The sequence below is a fragment of the Carya illinoinensis genome, chromosome 8 (assembly GCF_018687715.1).
Source record: "Carya illinoinensis cultivar Pawnee chromosome 8, C.illinoinensisPawnee_v1, whole genome shotgun sequence".
Lineage (NCBI taxonomy): Eukaryota > Viridiplantae > Streptophyta > Magnoliopsida > Fagales > Juglandaceae > Carya > Carya illinoinensis.
This window is the reverse complement of record NC_056759.1, coordinates 13049015-13070980: the sequence shown is the minus strand read 5'-3', so window position 1 is coordinate 13070980 and position 21966 is coordinate 13049015. Positions and strand designations below refer to the sequence as shown.

The 21966-nt window shown below is 33.8% G+C and overlaps 1 protein-coding gene across 1 annotated transcript; it reads right to left on the bottom strand.

Annotated features, from left to right (window-relative positions):
• Window positions 1-1842: 1842 nt before the first annotated feature.
• LOC122318181 (potassium transporter 5-like) lies at window positions 1843-8251 on the bottom strand. Its single transcript, XM_043135368.1, has 8 exons — window positions 7783-8251; window positions 7291-7519; window positions 5626-5874; window positions 4824-4874; window positions 3791-4051; window positions 3525-3692; window positions 3158-3412; window positions 1843-3065 (listed from the first exon to the last, which is right to left on the bottom strand). The coding sequence occupies exons 1-8, from the start codon at window positions 7984-7986 to the stop codon at window positions 2116-2118; spliced, it is 2367 nt and encodes a 788-aa protein (XP_042991302.1). The 5' UTR covers window positions 7987-8251; the 3' UTR covers window positions 1843-2115.
• Between the last annotated feature and the right edge of the window lie 13715 nt (window positions 8252-21966).

Here is a 21966-nt window from a genome sequence, read left to right as displayed (position 1 = left end):
TCGCACTTATTATAAAACTTTTGTGAGTAATTAAACAGTTCCTAATTTATGTTTTTCAAATAATATGGATGTCTATTTAGTTTTTTTATAATTATTGGTTTTAATAAAAATAATATCCGTTCGAATGACCGATTCACGTTCGAGCATTAAAGGGCATGCCGTTCAAACGATAATGTAGCGTTCAAACATCAATGCGCAAACCGTTCAAACGATACCAGATGCTCAAAAAAACGTTCAAATGCAGGACATTACCATATCGTTCGAACGTTGATCATCACCGTTCGATCTCTTATACCGTTCGATCGGCTCATTTAACGTTCGAACGTATTTCTATTGATTGTTTGAACGTATCTTGCTAACCGTTCAAAAGAAACGTTAACGTTCGAACGGTATATGAGAATCATTCGAACACTATTCTGGAACAAATTTTAACCGTGACAAAAAAATCCATCGTTCGAACGATATCGAACGGTCAATTTCAAAATCGTTCCAAAAGATATGATTTTCGTCCGAATATATCTTCTGGGGCAGTGATGTTGGGACGACCTTGGGACGAAATTTTTTCATCCCAAAAAATCTTTCGAAACGAAAGCTATACATTTTGGGACGAAAATTTTCGTCCCAAAAAAGGTTTTTTGTTGTAGTGTATATATTGTGTATAGATGAAATATGGGGAAGCCTGATCAATGAATATTTTGGTGGATTGTATATATATGTTTGGTTTGGATTGCACATGTATAGAGGAATGGTATTGCAGGAAGAATGATGTTGTATTTGCAATTGGATTTTAGGGTGAAGTCAGATTAATTAGTCATGTAATGAATATATTAATATTATATATGACATTTTTTGCATATTATCAATGTTGGATTCATTTTTAATTATTATAACACGTGAATCAATATGTATGAATGGATGATCAACTATGTCCCTAATGTGTGATATTGTATTTTTCTCTATTATGTAAGACTATATGTAGAGAGATATATTCGCTGCAAATATCTTTTTTTCTTTTGTAGCAAATAACTATTTAAGACTAAAGAATATTTCATTGTAAATAGACATAAATTCACATTTCGTTGCAAATTATTTTTTTCAATGGTTTGACTATTTGCAACAAGAATTATTCGCTGCAAATAACTTTTTTGTTGCAAATATATAGCTCTTTACAACGAATGAACATTTCATTAGAAATAGACATACTCTTTTGCAGCAAAATGTACCATTGCAAATAAAACCCTTTTTGCAAGAATTGCCTATATGATCGTGAACCCTATTTGCAATGATGATAAATCAATTTACAATGATAAAATCTCGTGGCAAAAAGTGGCTATTTGCAACAAAATAAAAATTGTTGGGATAAATTTTTACCAAGGCGGCATTTACGAGAATAGGGCAACGACATGTCATCATTGCAAATACTTTTTTACAGCCAAAATTGGACTTTTTGCAACAATTGTTTTCCTTGCAAAAAGCCAATCCTTTTTTAGTGGGGGGCTAGATCCATGAAGTGGTACTCCAGAAGGCCTTGGCTCTCAGGCAAGGCTACAATTTGTTCCCTCCACGAGAGATAGTTCCCCTATTTCAATCGAAGTGTGACGAAGTACTTACTCATAGAGAGTGAGATCGGTGGAAGCCAAGAGAGATTTTCGGCATAATTTCCATATTTGCAGTTTGGTAGCCGTTGGGCATTGTGGATTGTTGCTGGTTGTAGAGTTGCCATATATGAATTTTCCTAGACGTTGGACAACTTTACTTGTGTATCTTTAATAGGGTTAACTAACACATGATGATTCAGACTAGAGTCAACTTTAGAAGCCTATACCATAAAGAGACATCCACTATCAAAAAAATATATATATAAAGAGACATAATTGACATGATCTATAATTACCTGTTTTTACATGTAGATGCAAGGGGTAGTACTATAACGTACCGCAGCGTTCATTATATATCTATATATAGTACAAAGTTGACGCCAGAAATAGCAGATTATAAGGGGAATCATCTAACATTTATTACCATAGCTATACCTTCTTTTGCTCTGAAGATTCTAACGATCCCATGCATGCCCGGACGTACGTTTATCTTCACATGATCCTGCTGCATGTAATTCTAAAGCTCGTAAGTCATGCCCACTTTTAGCATGCGTTTGTGAGGAATATCAAACACCTTGTCACTTTGCCTCAAGTTTCTCTTCAGGAAATTGTAAGCATAATCTATCAAAATTCTCTTCCCAATGCCAGCTCCTTTGCCTGCCACCACTTCATTCTCGCCAATCAAGTGGACAACCCCTGCACGCCATGCTTTTCCCACTGCCTCGATCTCTCTATCCACTGCCTCCCGTCGCCTCTCTTCATCAACTTGCGCCTTTACATGATCCTTATTTTCACTCTCCCCTTCTAACGTTTCACCATTTTGTTCTGCACTATTTTCTCTTTGTGAAAACCAAAACTCATCCCTAATAAACTCCATCAGTTTCTCAATCAACATCGTCTCAAAGGGCTCTTGCTCGTTACGCACATCCGTGTATCCGTATCTCACCACACAACGAAACACATTCAGCTGATCCTTGGGCTCCACTTGACGAAATAGAAAGCGCTCTTCAACTGAAACTTTGCTTATGGGCAGTGACTTGATGGAGACGAAAATGAGAACCGACTGCAATGCAGGCACATTCGCAATGTAGTGCTTGAAAATGGGTGGGATTCCCTGAACAAGCTCTGAGTAGAAAATGGCAAGCCCGGGGATTTGACAGAAGTTTGTGTCATTGACAACCTCTTTGAGCTTATCCTGAGAGATTTTGTGTTCAAGCTCATAGTAGTACTTTCTTCTGTACACATTGTTCCAGACATACATTATAGACATCAGCACGGCAGCAAAGGCTAGGGGAAGATATCCTCCTTGGTCAAATTTGTAGAGGACTGAGCTTAAATACAACAGTTCCACAGAGCCAATAACAAAAACATAGGAGATAACGAAAAGTATGGGGGTTTTCCATATCATGATCATGATAAGTACGAGGAAGGACGATGTGAGAGTCATGACAAATACCACTGCTATCCCTGTATGCAGAAAAAAGTTTCACTAATTACAACCAGATTTGAATCCACAAAAACATGAGATTGATTTAAACATTTGGTAATTAATTAATTACCGTATGCATTGCCAATCCTTGCGGTGCTCCTGAATCCTAAAGTGACTCCAACACAAGCCAGCATAAGGAGGTAATTAATTTCTGGTATGTAAACTTGTCCCTCATACTTAGCCGATGTATGCACAATCTTCACCCGAGGGAAACACCCCAGTGACAGGGATTGTTGGATTATAGAGAAAGTTCCTGAAATCATGGCTTGGCTAGCTATGATGGCCGCCAATACGGCTAGAACAAACATTGGCCAATACAAAGAGTCTGCGCCAGAAATATATAATATAATTTATGTCAGTAAGAATATCTCACAAATTCAATAATAACAAATATATATATCGAAAGAAGAAGTAGCTGTTATTGATGAAACTTTTACCTGGTATAGACTTGAAGAAGGTTTCTGAAACATGTTCATTGTGCTTGCGAAGATAGGCAGCCTGACCTGTATATGCAAATATAAGTGCTGGATAGGTCACTGAACACATGCTTATTTGTATTGAAGGAACCGTGAAGTGACCAACATCGGCAAATAGGGCTTCAGTTCCTGCGCGCATGCAAGTTATCCACTATATTAATATATAAATACTCCAAGTTATCCAAATATATATTTTCATAATTATGGGATTGAGCAATATTGCTAACCTGTAATGGCAAGCACAGTGCCACCAAGGGATATCCATGCTTCTTTTTTGTTCCTCCGAAAATATTTCAAAATGTACAGTGGGTTTAGAGCTTTGACAACGGTTGGATCAAACTTGATAAAGTTGAAAACTCCAATGCCACCAATGAATGCAAACCAAATGCAAATTATTGGAGCAAAACTGTAGCCGACTTTGTCAGTTCCAAGTCTTTGAAGCATGAAGAGGCAGACCAAGATGGCAACTGATATCCAAACAATCATATCTGTATTCAAAGACGATCATGTGTTATGAATAACCTGCTTGTCAATGTTAATATATATCTCTTTTGTTCTTGAACTTAATTTTTCACCTGATGAGGGCACAAATTTCTGAAATATTATATTATATTCGCTGATATTATAACTACTAATTGTAACCTTGATTTTATACCTGGTGTATGGATGCCAAATAAGAGCAGAGCTGAAGAATTATCATGCTCTTAGTTTTGACACAATAAAATTCTATGATGTTCCTAATTAATATATGTTGTAAAATTAAAAGCAGAGATTCCCAAAGTGCGTTTGCATATGCATATTATAATTGTTATCTCCATCCCCCGGGCCCCCCCTCTTTTCCCCCTCCGCGTGTTGAAGCTGACTTTTTATTGCAGCTGCGATTACACGTACAAGGAAATAAAGATACAACACATTGTACCTCGAGTAGACAAGACGCCCAGCTGTACCTATATTTAAAGTGAGATTTTAAAGCTGATCTACGGCTCAAACGTGCGTCGACACATGCCATGTCTAAAAGTTGCTTTAGGTTTTAGTCATTGGGTACAACATGATATGTATTTTGTTCGAAGTCATTGGATCCAAGACTTTTGGTATATATATATACATCTTTATTAGTAGTCAAAGTGGGGAGAGTAATTATTGTAGATACAGAGCCATGCAAGCATCTACATCATAATGGGGCAGGTGGGAATTAAGAGAGAGAGGGAGAAAAAAAAATAAAAATAAAAAACTCCCAAGAAACAAAGGCAAGTGGGGTACCTTCTGTCATTGCAGATGTAGCTTGCTTGATCCCTCCCACGGCTGATAAAACTGCATGCCATCAAACGTGACAGAAAATTCTTTTTTTAGTCAAAAGTCAAATAAGAAAAAGCCAGAGACTAGTTAGAGATGAGACTCTAGACATTAGACACATATAGGCAAGTGTCCAAACTACTATTCATTAAATTGTAGCAAATTATAAAAAGAAAAAATCTACATAACCTCTCAACAACCCAACACCCTACCTTTTTTTTTAATTTTTATTATTTTATCTTTTATTAAATATTTAATATATAAATAATAAATAAAATGAAATTCGAGACCGGCATGCATGCACATTGACACGTGGACAAGTACCCACACCTATCCAAATTAGTAAAAATTTTATATATAATCATTTTATGTATTTTTTATACGTTTTATTAATGTAATTGAATATGTTATTTTTTTAATATAAAATAAATATTTTGACTAATCATATAAATAGAATGTACAAAAAATACATAAAAATGACTGGACGTAACAAAACTTACTAATTAAAATGTAGACTATTCTTCTATGATTGCATGGTTGAAATAGCAGCACTCATCCATCTTTTAATAGTCCAATTCCATTACATTTATTATTATGCATAGAAAATGAAATTATTAATCCCACTATCATTTTTTAACTATAATTATTATTATGGACAGCAATTATAATAATGCTTGATTTGCTTAATTAACACAATCGGAAATCAGTACTTTTGGATTCTATTTACAATAATTTTAGACCAGTGACAATATTGAACAAAGTAACAAACCTGAGATGCAAGGGGTAAGCACGCCATCGCCAATAACCATCGAAGTACCAAGCATGGTGGCGAACAAAAGGAAGTACTTGGCAGACTGGCTACTTTCAAGCTTGGACTTAAGCCTGGATGCCCTCTTTAGACGATCATTTGGCAGCTCCAGCTTGAAATTCGAGACCTCCCTATCCTCAGCTTGCTGACTAGGAATCAAACCCACCTTTGCATATCGGCATATGAGAGAGTACAACGCAAATGTTCCTCCTGAAATTGAGGTGTAGTACTTGAGTTCATTAGGATTAATGATTAAACTATGCTTATAATTATATGACTACTCCATTATAATATCCTACGTGCGCAGACGGTAGAACTTAATTAAATACGAGTACCCCTCCAATATTTCAGTGCATGCGGCTAGATGCATCACTCGTGACGACAGATAATTAATTAACTAATTAATTCCTGTGCTTGCGTTCGCATACCTTTATTTGAAGTTTCATTCAATTATGGTTAAGACTTCGGAGTACCAAACTATGAACAATATAAAAAGGAACATTATTGCCATTAAAATATATAACATAATTAATAAGCTAACGTTCTTGTGTTTATAGAAAATGGAGCCGTCCACAGCCTAAAAGTCTCGAGATCATCAGAGGACGACGCATGCATCCGCCCCACTTTTTTCTTCTTGTGCATGCGGTGGAATATGTGGTTTCCAACACGTCTGAGCTCGCAGTGAAGAATTGAACCATTCAAAGTATGGGCTTAATTTGTTTTTATTTTTCATCAGATCAAAGAAGTCAAAAAGTTTGCAGTTCTCCACTATTATGTGTGAAATTTTGTCGACTTTCTACGACAAGACATCGCTTGTTACAACATTGATGTAAATTGTTGTGTTTTTAAGAAACGACCTTCACACTGTCGACAAATGCACCTGCCTAGTCAAGCTCCTCCTAGAAAGTGCCTACATGCTTTATTAATTTTGGCCTACCACTGATCGCAAGGTGGTTGTTTAACAGACGAAAGTTTAGACTTGTATAGAAGACGGTAGAAACTAGAGTCCGGAATGAACTTTTTCTCTCAATGAGAAGTTTGAAAAGAGACCAAAAATCTGGAAAAAGTAAAATAAATGATCATAAAAGTTTGGCAGTTTGTGGCAACTAGTGGGCCATTGAATCTTGAGTAAACAAACACCATAAATATTAAACAGCACTGGGACAAAATTGAGGTCGGAGGATTCCAAATATTCATCAGAAGATAACTGAATGCTGCAAAAGAGGATGACTATGAAACTAAAAAAAAAAAATTCGCCTGGAAGACAATTTTGGATTAATATTTACGTATGTGGATGGAAATATCAAAATTTTCTCAGAAAATGAAAGATACAGCCAAAAGATATCTATCCTCGACGACAAAAGTAACAGATTATCATGTGAGCAGATGAAAAACCTAGCAGAAGCAGGCTTCCGAGGAGAGTAACTCTAGTAAGACAAAAAACATGTTCACTTTTGACCTAATTTAAATCTATCACGGGAAACACACATGGGGGTACTTATGATACTGTGAGAGATCTGCAAGTGGTCGTACTTTCTCTGTATTAATTACTAATTAACAAACATGCAAGCATGAGAGGAGCTCTAAATAAATGATAATGTTTAAAGTTAATATAAAAGAACTTACCATCGCCATTATCATTGGCTCGTAAGACGATGAAAACGTATTTAACCAAAGGGATGAGGGTGAGAGTGTAAAAGATCATGGAGAGAACACCCAAAATATCATCATTGTGCTTGATGATGCCGTTTGAGAATGTGCTGGAAAATACATACAGTGGAGATGTACCAATGTCCCCGTACACTATTCCGATGCTCTGAAATGCTAGGTGCAATATCATTGACCACTCCACACCCTTCAAAAACCAAACATGAATTAATGGACAATCCTAATTTCATAATATAACTGTCTTCTATAAATAAAAAGTTCAAACCCATTAAGGATTTTACTTAATGAAATGAGTTTAATATTATTGCTCGGGGAAAAAATGAGGTTAATATTACATTAAAGCATGATATATAATTATGCTAACAATGGTAACAATATCATGTAGGCTGGATGTGTGTGTATGAAAGAGATCAGAGAGAGAAAGAGAGAGTATATTTGTAGGAAGGAGACCTTGGAGCCATGGCCGCCATGTACATGATCTCGTACGCTTCTGGATTCGACGTCCAAGGAGTCGTATCTTCGCAACTTTGACCATGATTTTTTCTTCCCTTTGAGCTGATGATCCTGATGAGGAAATTCTTCCTCCACATCCATCTCCTCCATTTCTTCATGTTTATGATCTTCTACATCATGATCATCACTAGACATGTCCATGACCCTGTATAAGTAGTATTACGTACGTCCGGTACTATATCTATCTATGTATTTACCTATCTATCAGTAGGGGGACATAGATATATAGTATAGGTGAAGTGGGATGGATTGTGAAGTTAGCTAGCTAGGTCGATCGACGGGGAAGGTGAGGTAGGGAGGCCTCGGTGAGGTAGATGGACCGAGTACTTGGCTAATACATACGTCTACTTATATAGAAGAAATACCTTACGAAGGATCCACTAGCTTCCCCCGGCTTCTTTGTGTACTTGCCTAGTTTTCTTTACCATATATATATAATACCTATTAATTAAAGATAACGAGAAGAAGGGGAGGACCCAATATTATTCCCAATTCCCAAACAAAAACGATTAAAATAGCCTAACCCCTATATATATAAGAATATATATATGCAAAGTGTTTTTAATATTACTAAGAATTACGACAAACGAAGCCAAGAAAAAATAATTAAGAAAGAAAAAAATATGATTACGAAGGGGAAAAACTGAAAAAGAAAAAGATTCATGTGTTTAAAAAATAAGAGTAATACTACATACAATTTTAGAATACACAAATATCGCATAATCTTTTTAAAAAAAGTAAGTAAATACAGGAAATTAATTTTTTAATAATAAATCTCATTCTTTTTTAAAATAATTGTGCAGTACTTCATGACTATATGTAGTATTACTCTTTAGAAATCACGTTAGTAATTTCCTTGTTATGCAAGAGATCTGCTAGCTATACATAATGATTTTCTAAAGATAAGTTTACAAATTGAAATAGTTTAATGCGATATGTGAGATCTAATTTATAATATATAAAAAATATTTTTTAATTTAACATATTATATCAAATCACATTAATTTGTAATAATTTTTTTTATTTTTATAATTAGATCCATTTGTATATATATGTCAAGCACAGAAAATTTCTGCACTATTTTCTTACAAAATCGAATCCATGCAAGAATATACCATGCAATTAGAAAGTCAAAAAGGCCTACTACCTACCCATGGTTTTTCCTGAACCTAGACTTAATTATATTATAAATATATATATATATATAATATAGTACACCATATGATCATGATGTATTCACACGTATTTTGACGATTTCATTATGCATCTAAATACAACTAATCCTCTTTTCTCTTTTAGAACTATATACATGGCTAGCTAGCAGTATATACAAGACTCATGACATGCAACGCGCAAATTAAAATTGAGGTGGCAGGTTTTGCATGGATCGAGTAAACCCCTGTCCCATTGTACAACTCAATGTGAATTTAGATTCAAATTACAAAACCTTTCCAACATTTCATATGCATATAATAACATGAATTCAACACAAAAAAACAGTGAAGTAAAAGATTCGGATCCTAACAGTTTAATTCTTACGAAAAATAATATTTGCAGTAATGTATTATAGAAGCGTCATGCCCTCTTCTTAAAAAATATGAGTAAATATAATACTTACATAAAATAATAATAATAATAATTTTTTTAATATAGACCCTACTCTTTTTTAAAAAGAGTAGACAATATTTATATAATTTATGACTATACGCAATAGTGGCGGTTGGAAATTAATTGTATATATATATATATATAGTTGGTTTCTAGTAGTTCAGTTTGACACGTAAGAAAGTCAAAATATAATAATTCTACATATATATATATATATGCTTAATTAACAATGAATGAAATTATTGGATGGAAAACACTAGGTTCACATATGATTTGTACAGAAATCATCTACCAAAATATTTTTTATTTTTTTACTTAGTGATTAAGTAAGTATTTTTAAATTAATATGTGATTTTTTATTTTTAAATAATATCTAAATAGTTTATGAAAATGGTGAAAGAAAAAGTAAAAAAAAAAAAACAAAGGAATTCAAGTGATCGGTGGGAGGATTCTCAGTAAGAACCATATGTGGACGTAGCCACTTATTGGATAGAGCGGTGCTACTCTGCCGCTATTTGACAGCTAGGCCATTTTGAAATTTTTATTTTGTAATTTTTTTCATATTTTTTAATATATTTAAATATTTTTAAAAAATAAAAAATACACCAATACACTAAACATTATTTTATTAATTATTAAGTTAAAAAATGTTAAAAAAAAATTATTAAACGATGCACTGGAACGATATACTTAAGTGGACAAGCTAGTATTATTCTAGGAAAAGTATAGTTGCAAGTATAATTGTACACTAATTTGTGTACTAATGTGATGTGATTGGTCAAAAAGTAGATTTTATTAAAAATAGTGTTAATTTAAATTTTAAGTATGAATAAATCAGTATTGGTATACAGATTAGTGCGCGACTGTACTTCTATGTAGCAAAACTCACTATTCTATTGGATAAAGTAGCACCAGCATCATCTTTCTTCACCCTTCGTCCACGCAATATCCTAGGGCCTAGCTCATATAAATTATTAATTCAGGTTTATTTGATCTAAAATTTGCTGCTTGGAAAATGCTACTATTGCCAATAGTTTTATCATTAATGGTTTCTAACGTTTTGACTTTTTATTTTTTTTTATTATTATTTTTTACATAATGATTAAGTAAGTATTTTTTAATAATATTGTGAATTTCTTAATTTTTTAAAAAATATTTAAATGTATTAAAAAAATATGTATACAAAAATACAAAAAAAAAAAAAAAACCCTAAAAAATGCATAAGCGGAGCCCCCAACAGAAGCTCCCAATGGCGGGAGTAGAACCACCCTTGCTGCTTACTAACAACCAGGCAATTATTATAAGTATTTAATTATACGCGTTTATCCTTTTTTTTTTAAGGAAAAAAAAATCCTATTCTCGTGGCATAAAAAAAGGAAAATTCTATACACCATACTACCATCCCACTAAGTATGATGTGGCACATTTATCACCATTAAATGATCATTTATTATTTATTTCTTTATCATCTAATGGTGATAAATGAGGTGATAAATGAGCTACCTCTTACTTAATATGATAAAAATAGGATGAGAGTGTGGCGTATAGCATTACTCCATTAAAAATTACTATTATGATATCATGATGATGTCAATGCTGACATGGGAAGATGGGAAATATGATGATACGTCTTATCTGTTGCATGGTAATTTGTCAACGGAAAATGCTTGCCTTCCGAGGATCCTCATTAATTTCATTTTTTATTATTTTTACTTAATAGTTACATAAGTATTTTTTTTAATGAGTTTGAAATTTTTATTTTTTTAAAATTTTTAAAGAATTTTTTAGAAATGTTTGAAAATAAATCACAAAAAAAAGGGTCTTTTTTTTCATATATAAGAAGAATACGGTATCCAAATTTTATTGATAGCATTCACTTATATTGGAGGAATACTGTAGTTATAACTGAACACATAAGATTTACATATAATTATAAAATTCAAACTTAACATCGAAATAAAATATAAAATAACACAAACACTATACAATATCTTTCTATAATAATAAGCATATATATCTCATTGCTATATGAATGAACAGTAAATTCACATTCCGTTTTCATTTTTGTTTATCTTTTGTGTATTTCTTGTTTTTTGTGTGTATTCCATGTGTCGTGTTGTGTCTTTTTTATCCTTCAGTTCTGTTATTTTGTTTCTGTTTAAGTGATGACATTTTGGTCTTCTCGTGCAGCTACGTTAGAGGATCAGCTGATGGTTAGCTTTTCACCTTGCCTTCTTTTTTTCTCTCTGTTTTTTCAAGTCTCCATAATCTCTTTCCTTTTCTCGAAGCAAACTTCTTTTCCCTTGTTCTCTTCGCCTTCTCTCCTCTACTCATCTTTTCTCTTTTTTTCATTTTTTTGTCTTTATTTTCTCTCTTCAGTTTTGTTTTTTCACATTGGGTTTTTTTTTTTTCCTTTCATTTGGTTGAAGCAGATTTTTTTTCCAAGTCGTAGCATATTTTTAATTGTGTGATCTGCATGTTTGTGAAAAATAGATTTTTTTTGACATATTCTTGTATATGATTCAAAGTCTGATGCTTATTTCTCCAACATAAACCAAAGCCTGTAGAGAGAGAGAGAATGTGAGGCTTCCGAATGTATTCAAAGCGCTCGACTGAAATCACCTCTTCACGATCGACGACAGCTAGCTCGATGGAAACCCATTGTAAGATTCGATATTCTTATTCATTTTGCCAACACTTTTCTCAACAAATGACAGAAAAGAAAACCCCAAAGTGAAAAAATAAAGGAAAAAAAAACCCTAAAGGAAAAGTTGCCCAAAAGCTAGAAGCCTGCGAAGGAGACGACGAAGAGATTAGGTATTTGTCTATTTTGTCCCATCTGATTTGTATGAAAACACTTCTAGCTATAAGAGATAAGAGGTACCGCCTCAAATATGAATTTGTCCGAAAGTTTTTTTTTCTCTCTCTGTTGTTCTCTCTTCCTTCTGTTGCCATAGTTGTGCTTTCAACCATGGCTCAAAAGCAAACCCATATGAACCTTCTTTTAGAGAACATGAGACACAGAGAGGAAGAACAAAGCAACATTGAGAGGAAGAAGATGGCACGTGACAGACACAGAGCTGGTGAAAATACAAAGAGAGAGATATGAGTGAGAGAGACGGAAAGAGAGAGAGAGAGAGAGAGCTGAGCATGGAAGCTCACGGGCTGACCTACAAATGGAGAAAAACAAGATGAAAAAATAAATGCAAGAGAGGAGAAGAGAAGGTTTGGTTTTGTAGAAAAATAGAAACCAAAACAAAGAGATTAAAGTGCAAGCAAATACCAAATAAAAATGGAGGAGAACAACTGCAGCACAGCACATATTGCAGAAGAAACTAAGAAGAACTTAAATGGAGAAGGAAAAGGAGTTGTTTAGTACAAAGGAGAACAGGAAGAAAAAGAAGCAAAGCCCTAAGGCATTTGAGGCCAAAACGATGCTGCATGAGGGAAAGAAAGGGCTTGGAAGCAAACCAATGGGCTGGGCTTCACAGAATGCCTTGTTTTTTGGTTTTATGAATGTGAAATGTCTCTTTCCCTGTTCACTCTTGCCTTGTATTGAGCATGTATTTGATATTAGACCCAACCCACATCATATCTGAATGGTAATAACGTTGCAGATTTATGGGTAACAAAGTCAAAGGATTCAAGAAAAAGACAAGGCCTAAAGTAGACTATAAGTGATGCATTTTATTTGATCTTGAGTCCCACATTTTTTCGCTATAAATTATTAATTAGAATTAACTTTTTTGTAAAATATATATTATTTTTTTAAAAGTAATTATTTCACCCAGACAAATGTATTTTTCATGTTGATCTGTCCTTTTTCAGGTTCTCTATTTTGATCAATTGATGGAAAAAATATTTGCATCATATATGCTCCTATTAGGAAAAAACTGTAATTTCAATAAAATTGTAATTTCAATTCTCCCAAACTTGTATCAACTTATGGTCAGTTTTAATTTATTTGTCTTTGACTTAATACTTTAGCAATAGAAAGTAATTATTATGCATCTCTAGCCTATCATTGCTATCTTTTCATGCATTCGTCTTCATTTTAGGGAATTTTGATAGTTGTCTAGTAATATTGTATGTAATGAACACATTTTTCACTCTATTTGGTGCTATGATATGCTTCTATAAGGACTTTCTAAAAAAAATATTTTTACCTTCCAACTAGAGAAACATGTCTTGCACGTTGAGTCCCAACTAGTTCTTAAATGAGCATATAAATCAAAAGTAAAACTAAATACATACCTTAATAATTCAATTAAATCTAAATAACTTGCATAAAACCTTTTATTTATGTCGAATTACGTGTAAACTAGCTTGATCTAGTCAATAGCTCCCATAATGCCTTTCGGAAGGCTATTATTATGCTCAAAGATCGCCTCTTCACCATGAGAGACAGCTTGGCTAATATGTTTGACTGGTGTACAGTACCTTTTGTCAATGGACATATTTGAATGTGGGTGGGTGGGTTGGGTCGGGGTCAGACCCGGTTGTGATAGATCAAATTACAAACCTACCTGCTAGAATGTCTAATTTGAGACAAAGTTTAGACATAATTCTTCCAAAGAAATTTCACAAATCTTTAGATAGCTAATACTAATAATCTAAAGGAAATTTATAATTTTATATTCGGATCAAACCTAAATCTAGTACATGTTAAACCATTTAATTAGGAGTAAACCAAAGACCATTAGCCCAACACTCTGGATTGTAACCCAAAGACCTTTGATTTTGTCCTAAAATCAAAGTTAAAATCTTTCATGCCCCACAACTGTTACAACAATGGAGGAACAAGTTTCTAAAAGGGCCCTAACTCCTACAGGGATCCATACCCACATCATCACGAAAGATGTAGCAAGGCCAACAAATACAAGTGATCAAAGCTTTATATATAATATTAATTGAATGAGTAATTAACTAATCTTTTCCATCATCTAACATTTTTTTGTGGCAGTAGTTATGGGTTTAAGCCTCAAGATATGGACTCTACCTTGTAAAAACTAGACTGCCCATGTGTCTAACAATTTCCATTATTGCTTTTAATTATAAGCTTTAGCAAAAAGTAAAATAATATTGTTACCATGCATTTAGATGGAAACTAGAATTGTTTAAGCAAGAAGTGTGATATTTAAAGGTGGGAAAGGATTCCATTCTGCATTCGATCTTTCTATGCGATTCTCAGACCATAATCATTATAGCACAAGCTACTTGCATCTATAACTGTGATATAATGATGAATTTGTTGTGGGGACTAAAAAGAATACAACCAGAGTACTGATGAAATTAGGAAAAGAAATCATAGTAATAATAGTATTGAGAGAATATAAATGATAATGAGCATCATAACCAACAAGTATAGAACGTGTGGCCAACATCAAGCAATAAAAAAATGTCTGCAGTTTGATATACAATGCCACGAGCAATGCTACATACAGTCGTGAAATTGTAAACGACGTGCAATCGCTTTGACAAAAAGTGGGGTCCACAATTAAAAAGTTAGTTTTTTTTTCATGTGGGTCCTATATTAATTCATTTGTGGGGTTGGGTTGTCAGTGTTATCTTATTGTCTGTCTTTCTGTACTGATATCTTTTTGTTTTGTTTTTTTATTTTCTTTCAAGAAATTTCATGACATAGTTTATTTTTATAAATTTTATTCCTTGCGGAATATCTCTCTGATATTTAAACTTGAGAGAGAGAGAGAGAGAAGGGCCAAGTCCGTTGGTTGCTAGGTCATTTAACAGGGAGTAAGGTATAAAAAAAAATAAAAGAATGTCAATTTTGTAAAAGAGTAAGATTAACATAAGTCAAAATGCAAAAGCATTAGGTAAGATTTTGTAAAAATGTGAATCTTGTTATTTTTTTATATAGAATTTATACAAGATTTATATATTTAGAACTGTGTATTTCATTTTTTTATGAAAGTTATGACGAGCATTTACCCTCATGCAACTGCTAGTGTGCCACTCAAATTTTTCTTCATTGGAGTTATAAGTTCCATCCCTAAGAAAACGTTCCATGTGCCCCATATTTACTTGATTGTATATTCACTACAAGAAATCGTGTCTTTTCCAGCAATTTTATTTTTGTTGAAAATAAAATCGCTGCAATAGCATACTAAAAGCAACGATTTTGGGACGCTGCAGACTTTTAAAACAGTAATTTTCTTTTATGACTATTTGCAGCAATTTTTTCCTTATTGCAATGAAAATTATGCTGCAAAAAAAAAGCATGTTCATTGCCAAAAATTGCAACGCTTTTTAGTGTTACTGCAACGATTTTTGTCGTCCGAGTTAGGAAAATGTTTTTGCAGCGCTGTATTCTTTGCTACTACAACTCATGGTTACGCCAAACACCCTATTTCACTTTTAATTTCCACCCAAGTTTTTTTTTTTTCCTCACATTTGCTCACTCCGACTGATTTGCAACAATTCTGCTGCACTTTGACCCGTTGCCACCAAGCTTCATCGTAGCTCAATCCACCCCAATGAAAACCTAGTTCCCTTGCGTTCTCGAGTGGCTTGAGCTCCTCCACCTCTAGCCACTTTCCCATTTCTCCCATTGATATTTCGTTCTATTTTCAGCGCTTTTTTCGTTCAGATTTTTCAAAGAAGATTTTGATCTCCCAATTGTAAACCCTAGTGTGCACACGTCCTTCCATTTTATTTTGCGGTCTCCGTTTGGGAAGCTGAATGACTTCGTTTCCACCTTCGCTAGAATAGACAATTATGTGCCTCCATTTCTAGTCCGAAGTGCCTAGTCCTCTATTTTCCAAAATGATCAAACGAGGCTCTAGGTATCTCCTATTTCTTGTGAATCTATGAAACCTCTTTACGAGTAGGTTGCATTACAAAAGTTGTCATTTTTCAGATGTACACTTATATTTTTTGCAACGTGATGTGAAACTGATATGCATGTGTGGGTGTTTGAGGTATACAATGAAATAATTTAATACAAATTACTTACTCAATCGATATAAGCATTAATTAATGTAAAATTTTTATGACAAAAAAGAAGTTTGAATTTTGGAATAATTTATCATTAAAGATTTTGCATTGATAACTGATGTTAGGGGTGACAATATATGACATGAAACGTGAAAGTGAATTTAGGTTTGATATAAATGAATTTGAGTCATAATAGATTGACTCAATAAGGCACAATTTATAAATAGATCAATTGAAGATTAACCTAGCTGCAAATCTGCAATCAATCCGTATAAAACGAATAAATTCTATTTTCAAAATTTTTAATTATTTAGTTTTATATGCATCTATTGTTGTTGAAAGCTAGTATCACTTGACTACTTAATTATTTTATGGAAATATCAAATATTTTATATATTATTAGTTGTGATATTAATCATAAAATATTAATCATAAATCCAATTATGATTTATAATGATTTATATAGTTATGCATAAACATTATATGGAATCATATTAATTTGGTCAAAATAAAAATATAGTTCATTTCAATCTATTTATATAAAATAGGTTAGATGAGTCGTGTTAAACTAGGTTAATAGAAAAAAAGTTAATATTAATTAAACAAATTGTAATGGTCATATCGTGTCCTCCGTTATTTATATGGATTGTGCTAAAACTTTAAAATCTAATCCGTTAAATTTAACAAATTGTGTTCGTGTTAATCTATATAGATTAATACTCAAAATTAATACAAACACAAATTGCGATCCCTAATAAGTGCAGTCTAACTTATTAGTGATCACTAGAGCAGTATAAATTATAATGATTGATTTGGATTTTATACTTTTTCTTTCAGAGCTGGGTTTATGGTTATTCAACTTCATCAACTACGTACTATCGTTATGATTATTTGATAAATAAAGAGTTTGACTTTTGCTTAATTATTGTAGATGAAAAATAGGAAACATATATATTAATTAATGGAAAAAAAACAAAGGAATATATCATCTCACCTGATGAATCTGATCAGACAGCTACGCCGGCAACATGGTGTAAATAATAAAAGTTTATTATATGAAGTTTTGGCATTGAAAACAGTGACAACTGCTATGCTTTACCATATATATATATATATATAATATATACACAAATTAAATAATGGTAGCCCTTCGACAATCCCAACGAACAATACCTAGTTTAATAACTTTGTGTTCAGATATTGCATTCACTAAACGCAAGATATCATTTTCAAGCTCAATGTAAACGATCGATCTGATGGCCAATATTAATACTGCAGTACTCTTTCTGACAAAGCTGGAATTCGGTGAATAATGTAAAACTATTCTGATCCATATGACAGCAAAGAAAAATGCACACGTACAGCATGCATGCATAATGCCTAGCTAGGGTTGTTGGCTCCTTAAATATTGTGTGTGTATTGTAATACATAACTGCATGTATATATATATGCGTATATAATACTGTATATGTATGTATCTCGTCTCGAGCATGTTCGAACTTTCGTTTTGACGTCACCAACTATATACTACTTCTAATTAGCTCTGATCATATAGTATATATACTAGAATATATATGTGATCGACCCTTAACCAATATCCATGCATACGGTAATTATTAAGAAAATGAAAATTATAGTGCATGAAAATTACAAGTTCTACATTTAATAATTTTCATGTTAGCATCCACTCTGATAACGATTGGCACCAACTCTCGATCCCTCTTCCTCTATCTCTCTCAAGTTTTACTACATACAAGTAAAATCGCGTACTAATCTGTGTATCAATACAGATTCATTTATATTCAAAATTTAAATTGGCACCATTTTTAATAAAATCTACTTTTTGACCAATCACATTATATTAGTGTGCAGTTGTACTTGCAACTAGATTTTCCCATCTCTCTAACTCTATCAGCATCACAACAGGCTGTGCACGCCATCGAGAAGTCCTCCCTCTCTCTCTCTCTCTCTCTCCTCCTTGAGTGCTAATGTACTTTGGGCCACAACACATTGACAATATGCCTATAAATCTACCACTTACTCTTTTCCGCTTTCCCACTCAGTCTAATTTTGATTTTACTTTGTATGCCATCTCACTAATTTCAAATTTAGTTTTAATGTATTTTCAATATCACAGAGCACACTAAGTGTCAATAGTCAGCGCAGTCACACTGTCTAACTTGACTGATTACCATTTTGAGAGTTATTAAGGTACTTTTGAGCTCTAGTCTCATTTCCATCATTACATTTGCAACTCTTGTAATTGTACCCATTGGAAGTTTAGGTTGCCCCATTTTATTTGCTTGATGTTGACATTGGTAGTTGAAAGATTCCATGATTGTTGGCATTTGGAGGTTCCCTCATTATGATTGTCATGGTCAGAGGAGGGAATGAATGTATATTATGATGTGCACTGGAGTGAAATTTCATTGAATCTGAGATTGAGCTAATTCTTGGTGGAATAGTGCTTTGGGCATTGTGCTTGGGCCTTAATAAAACCAAGGCACCATGATGGGCTATTTTGGCTTATGGGTTGATTATTAGGCTCATATATTATATTCATATATATATATATATATATATCTAATTATCATCAAAATAAGAAGTTTTTGGAAATGTTTCAACTATTTTGCTAACTATTTGTCTTATGCATTTTGCAAATAGATCATGTTTACACACTAGTATAAGATCACTGCTTACTGAGTTGTTTATAACTCAACTTTTTATCTTTAATATTCTTTAGACAACTCTGGGGTGCCAGTTGAAGATTAGGACGAGGCATGGATGGGACTAGTTGAGTGTAGAAGAATAAGTGCGTGAGAGGCATAGATGGGTTACCAATTTTGAATGAGTGCCAATGGGTACAAGGACAATTGGAATATTTATTAAAGAATTAAATCCTTTACTATCTTAGTATTTTGAGTTAATATTTATCGATTTGAGACTTGTGGAGTTTCTTTTCTTGTTTATGTTTACACTTAGCGCCTAGTTATGAAAGACCGTCAAGTTTGAAATAAATGAGCTTTACATGCCATAGAGTAGGTTTCCTTGTCATTTAGATCAGTACATTTTTGCATTGTTTAGTTGTGATTTGAAGAGACAGGAATTAACTTCTTAACCCTCCGGGTACGGAGCGTTACAGTTTATATCAAAGCACACAAGTTTTAAATTCTATAGACATTAAGGTAGGATGTTTAGGAAATTTAAGGTTTTAAAGCCCTTTCACTCTAGGTCAAAGTGAGTTTTGGGTAAGGGTGAGTAGAATTTATTGGTTTTTGTTTATCATTATTTTTTATTATGTATGTATTCACTTCGATACCCATACCTACCTGATTATTGTGTTAATTTTGATTAACGGACTCTAAGTTTCCAGGATGCCACCTCACTGCCATGTTCATATCCTTTCGAAACTGGCTCGATCAAATTTGGATGTTAAGGCTAATTCCAGTACATCTGATATAATCCGAGCAATGGCACAACAACTTATGGAATAAATTGCACAAAACTGCCCAAGTCAGAATCGTAACTTTATTGTGAAGGGTTGCACAATTGAACAATTCAATCAGATGCATCCACCCTTCTTAGATAGAAGGGGCAACACAACGTTAGCATAGGATTAGATTCAAGATATCAGGGAGATACTCCATGTTCTCAAGTGCACAGATGGACAAAAAGTGTTATACTCTACCTTTAAGTTGACTAGTGAAGCTAAATGCTAGTGGATTTATGAAAGAACTATCAAAGAAGCGGATGGCAAACAAGACTCCAATGATTGGCCCCAATTTAAACAAATATTCTCAAAGCGATTTTTTCAAAATTTGTTAGAGATGCCAAAGCTAAGGAGTTCAGCAACTTGGTGTAGGGGAACATGACTATACTTAAATATGATGCTAACTTTGTTGAGTTGTAGTGCTTTGCCATGTACTTGATCCCAGATGAAGAGAAGAAGACACGGAAGTTTGAGGGCCAAAATATAAGATATATGAGTGAGTTGTGGGCTTTCAAACTCAGAAATTCTTGTAGCTAGTCGATAAGGCAACCGTGTTGGAACAGAGCCTCAAGAAGAGTGTAGATATTCAAGATCAGAAGAAGAGGTCCACATTACAGGGGTCTCACCCTGGTGAGTATTAGGGGTCATGAAAAGAGAAGAATGAAGGGAATAGTTCAAGCTATAAGCAAGTGGAAGGCAATCAACAGAATAACATATGCAAATTTTGCAATCGAGTACATTTTGGGGAATAGAGAAAGGAAGTTGGACTTTGTTTTCAGTGTGTTAACTTGGATCACATCATAAGAGATTTTCTATGGTGACCAAACAACAATGGAAACCCCAACACACTTCAAAGGACCAATCCAGCAATACGGAGTAACAATCAACGAAATTTGGTGCCTTCCCAAGTCTATGCACTAACCCCTAGGAGGTTGAGCGAAATAACGATATGGTGATAGGTATTTTTCTTCGTTTCTCCAATAAGGTTACAGTATTAATTGACTCTAGGGCTACCCATCCATTCATTTATATGGACTATTCTAAATTATACACCTTAGAAATTGTAGTGTTGAAAAACAATTTGTCAATATTAACCTAACTCAGTTGTATGTAATAAGGTTCTCCATAGATTTCCAATCTCCAAAGAGAGGAGATTGATGCCAACTAACCTAGTTTTACTTCAGATGTTTGGATTTCATGTGAAATTAGGGATGGACTGGCTAGCTTCCAACTACGCTATGTTGACTGTTTTTAATAAGGAAGTAGTTTTCAAAATTCCTGAGAAAGAAGAATTTTGGTTCATCGGATCACGGGTTTGGTCTCTTCCAACAGTTATCTCTATAATTCAAATCAAAAGGTTTCTACAAAATGCGTGTCAGGGATTTAAGGTTTGGGTGGTCTAAAACCTAAAGGATGAATTGAATGGGTGAAGAAGGAAAAGGAGGATAAACATGTTGCTCCTTGGGTTCTTTATGATTTGTGGTTTAGGTTTTTTATTTGGGAAAGAATTACAGCGCAATGTCTATTGTGGGTGCTTAGATTTTTGGCTACTAGATGTTGTTGTATGTAAATATACCAGGCCTATTATAGCATTCTAGGCCGAATCCATTGAGTGGCCCTCAACAAAATTAAGAACGAAGAGAGGGAGGAAAAGACAAAGAAAAAGTTGATGGACGAAAGCAAGTAAGAGGCACAAAGGAGACGGTAAGGTGACATAAACCTGGTACTCCTTACCACACGTGAGGGTCGGAATTAAAAAGGGATATGATGGAAAGATAGAGGGACTTCTAGGCAAGTTCTATAGGAAAACAGTGAGATCTTTTTCAACCTCAGTAAGGGAGACGCCGTTTTTATCTTCTTTCAAGTAAAGGGATCCCGACCCCCATTGCACAGAGAAATATTAGAGGCCATGAGAGACTGTAAAGTATTCACATCATAGTGGATTTACCCTCCAAATGACCCCTAGATGTAGGCCTTGTGCTGAATCACTTAAATCAGTGTGAGTGAGAGAGACTTACCATTGAGAGAAGGGTCAACTTGCAATGACCCTTAAAGGTGAAGGTGCACAG

Bases quoted from the DNA above. Each gene is read 5' to 3' on its own strand.
- LOC122318181 (XM_043135368.1), bottom strand. From the start codon at position 7,986: ATGGACATGTCTAGTGATGATCATGATGTAGAAGATCATAAACATGAA. The intron at 3,413-3,524 runs GTAAAAGTTTCA...TTTCTGGCGCAG, and splicing joins CTTCTTCAAGTCTATACCAG to ACTCTTTGTATTGGCCAATG. The intron at 3,066-3,157 runs GTAATTAATTAA...TTCTGCATACAG, and splicing joins AAGGATTGGCAATGCATACG to GGATAGCAGTGGTATTTGTC.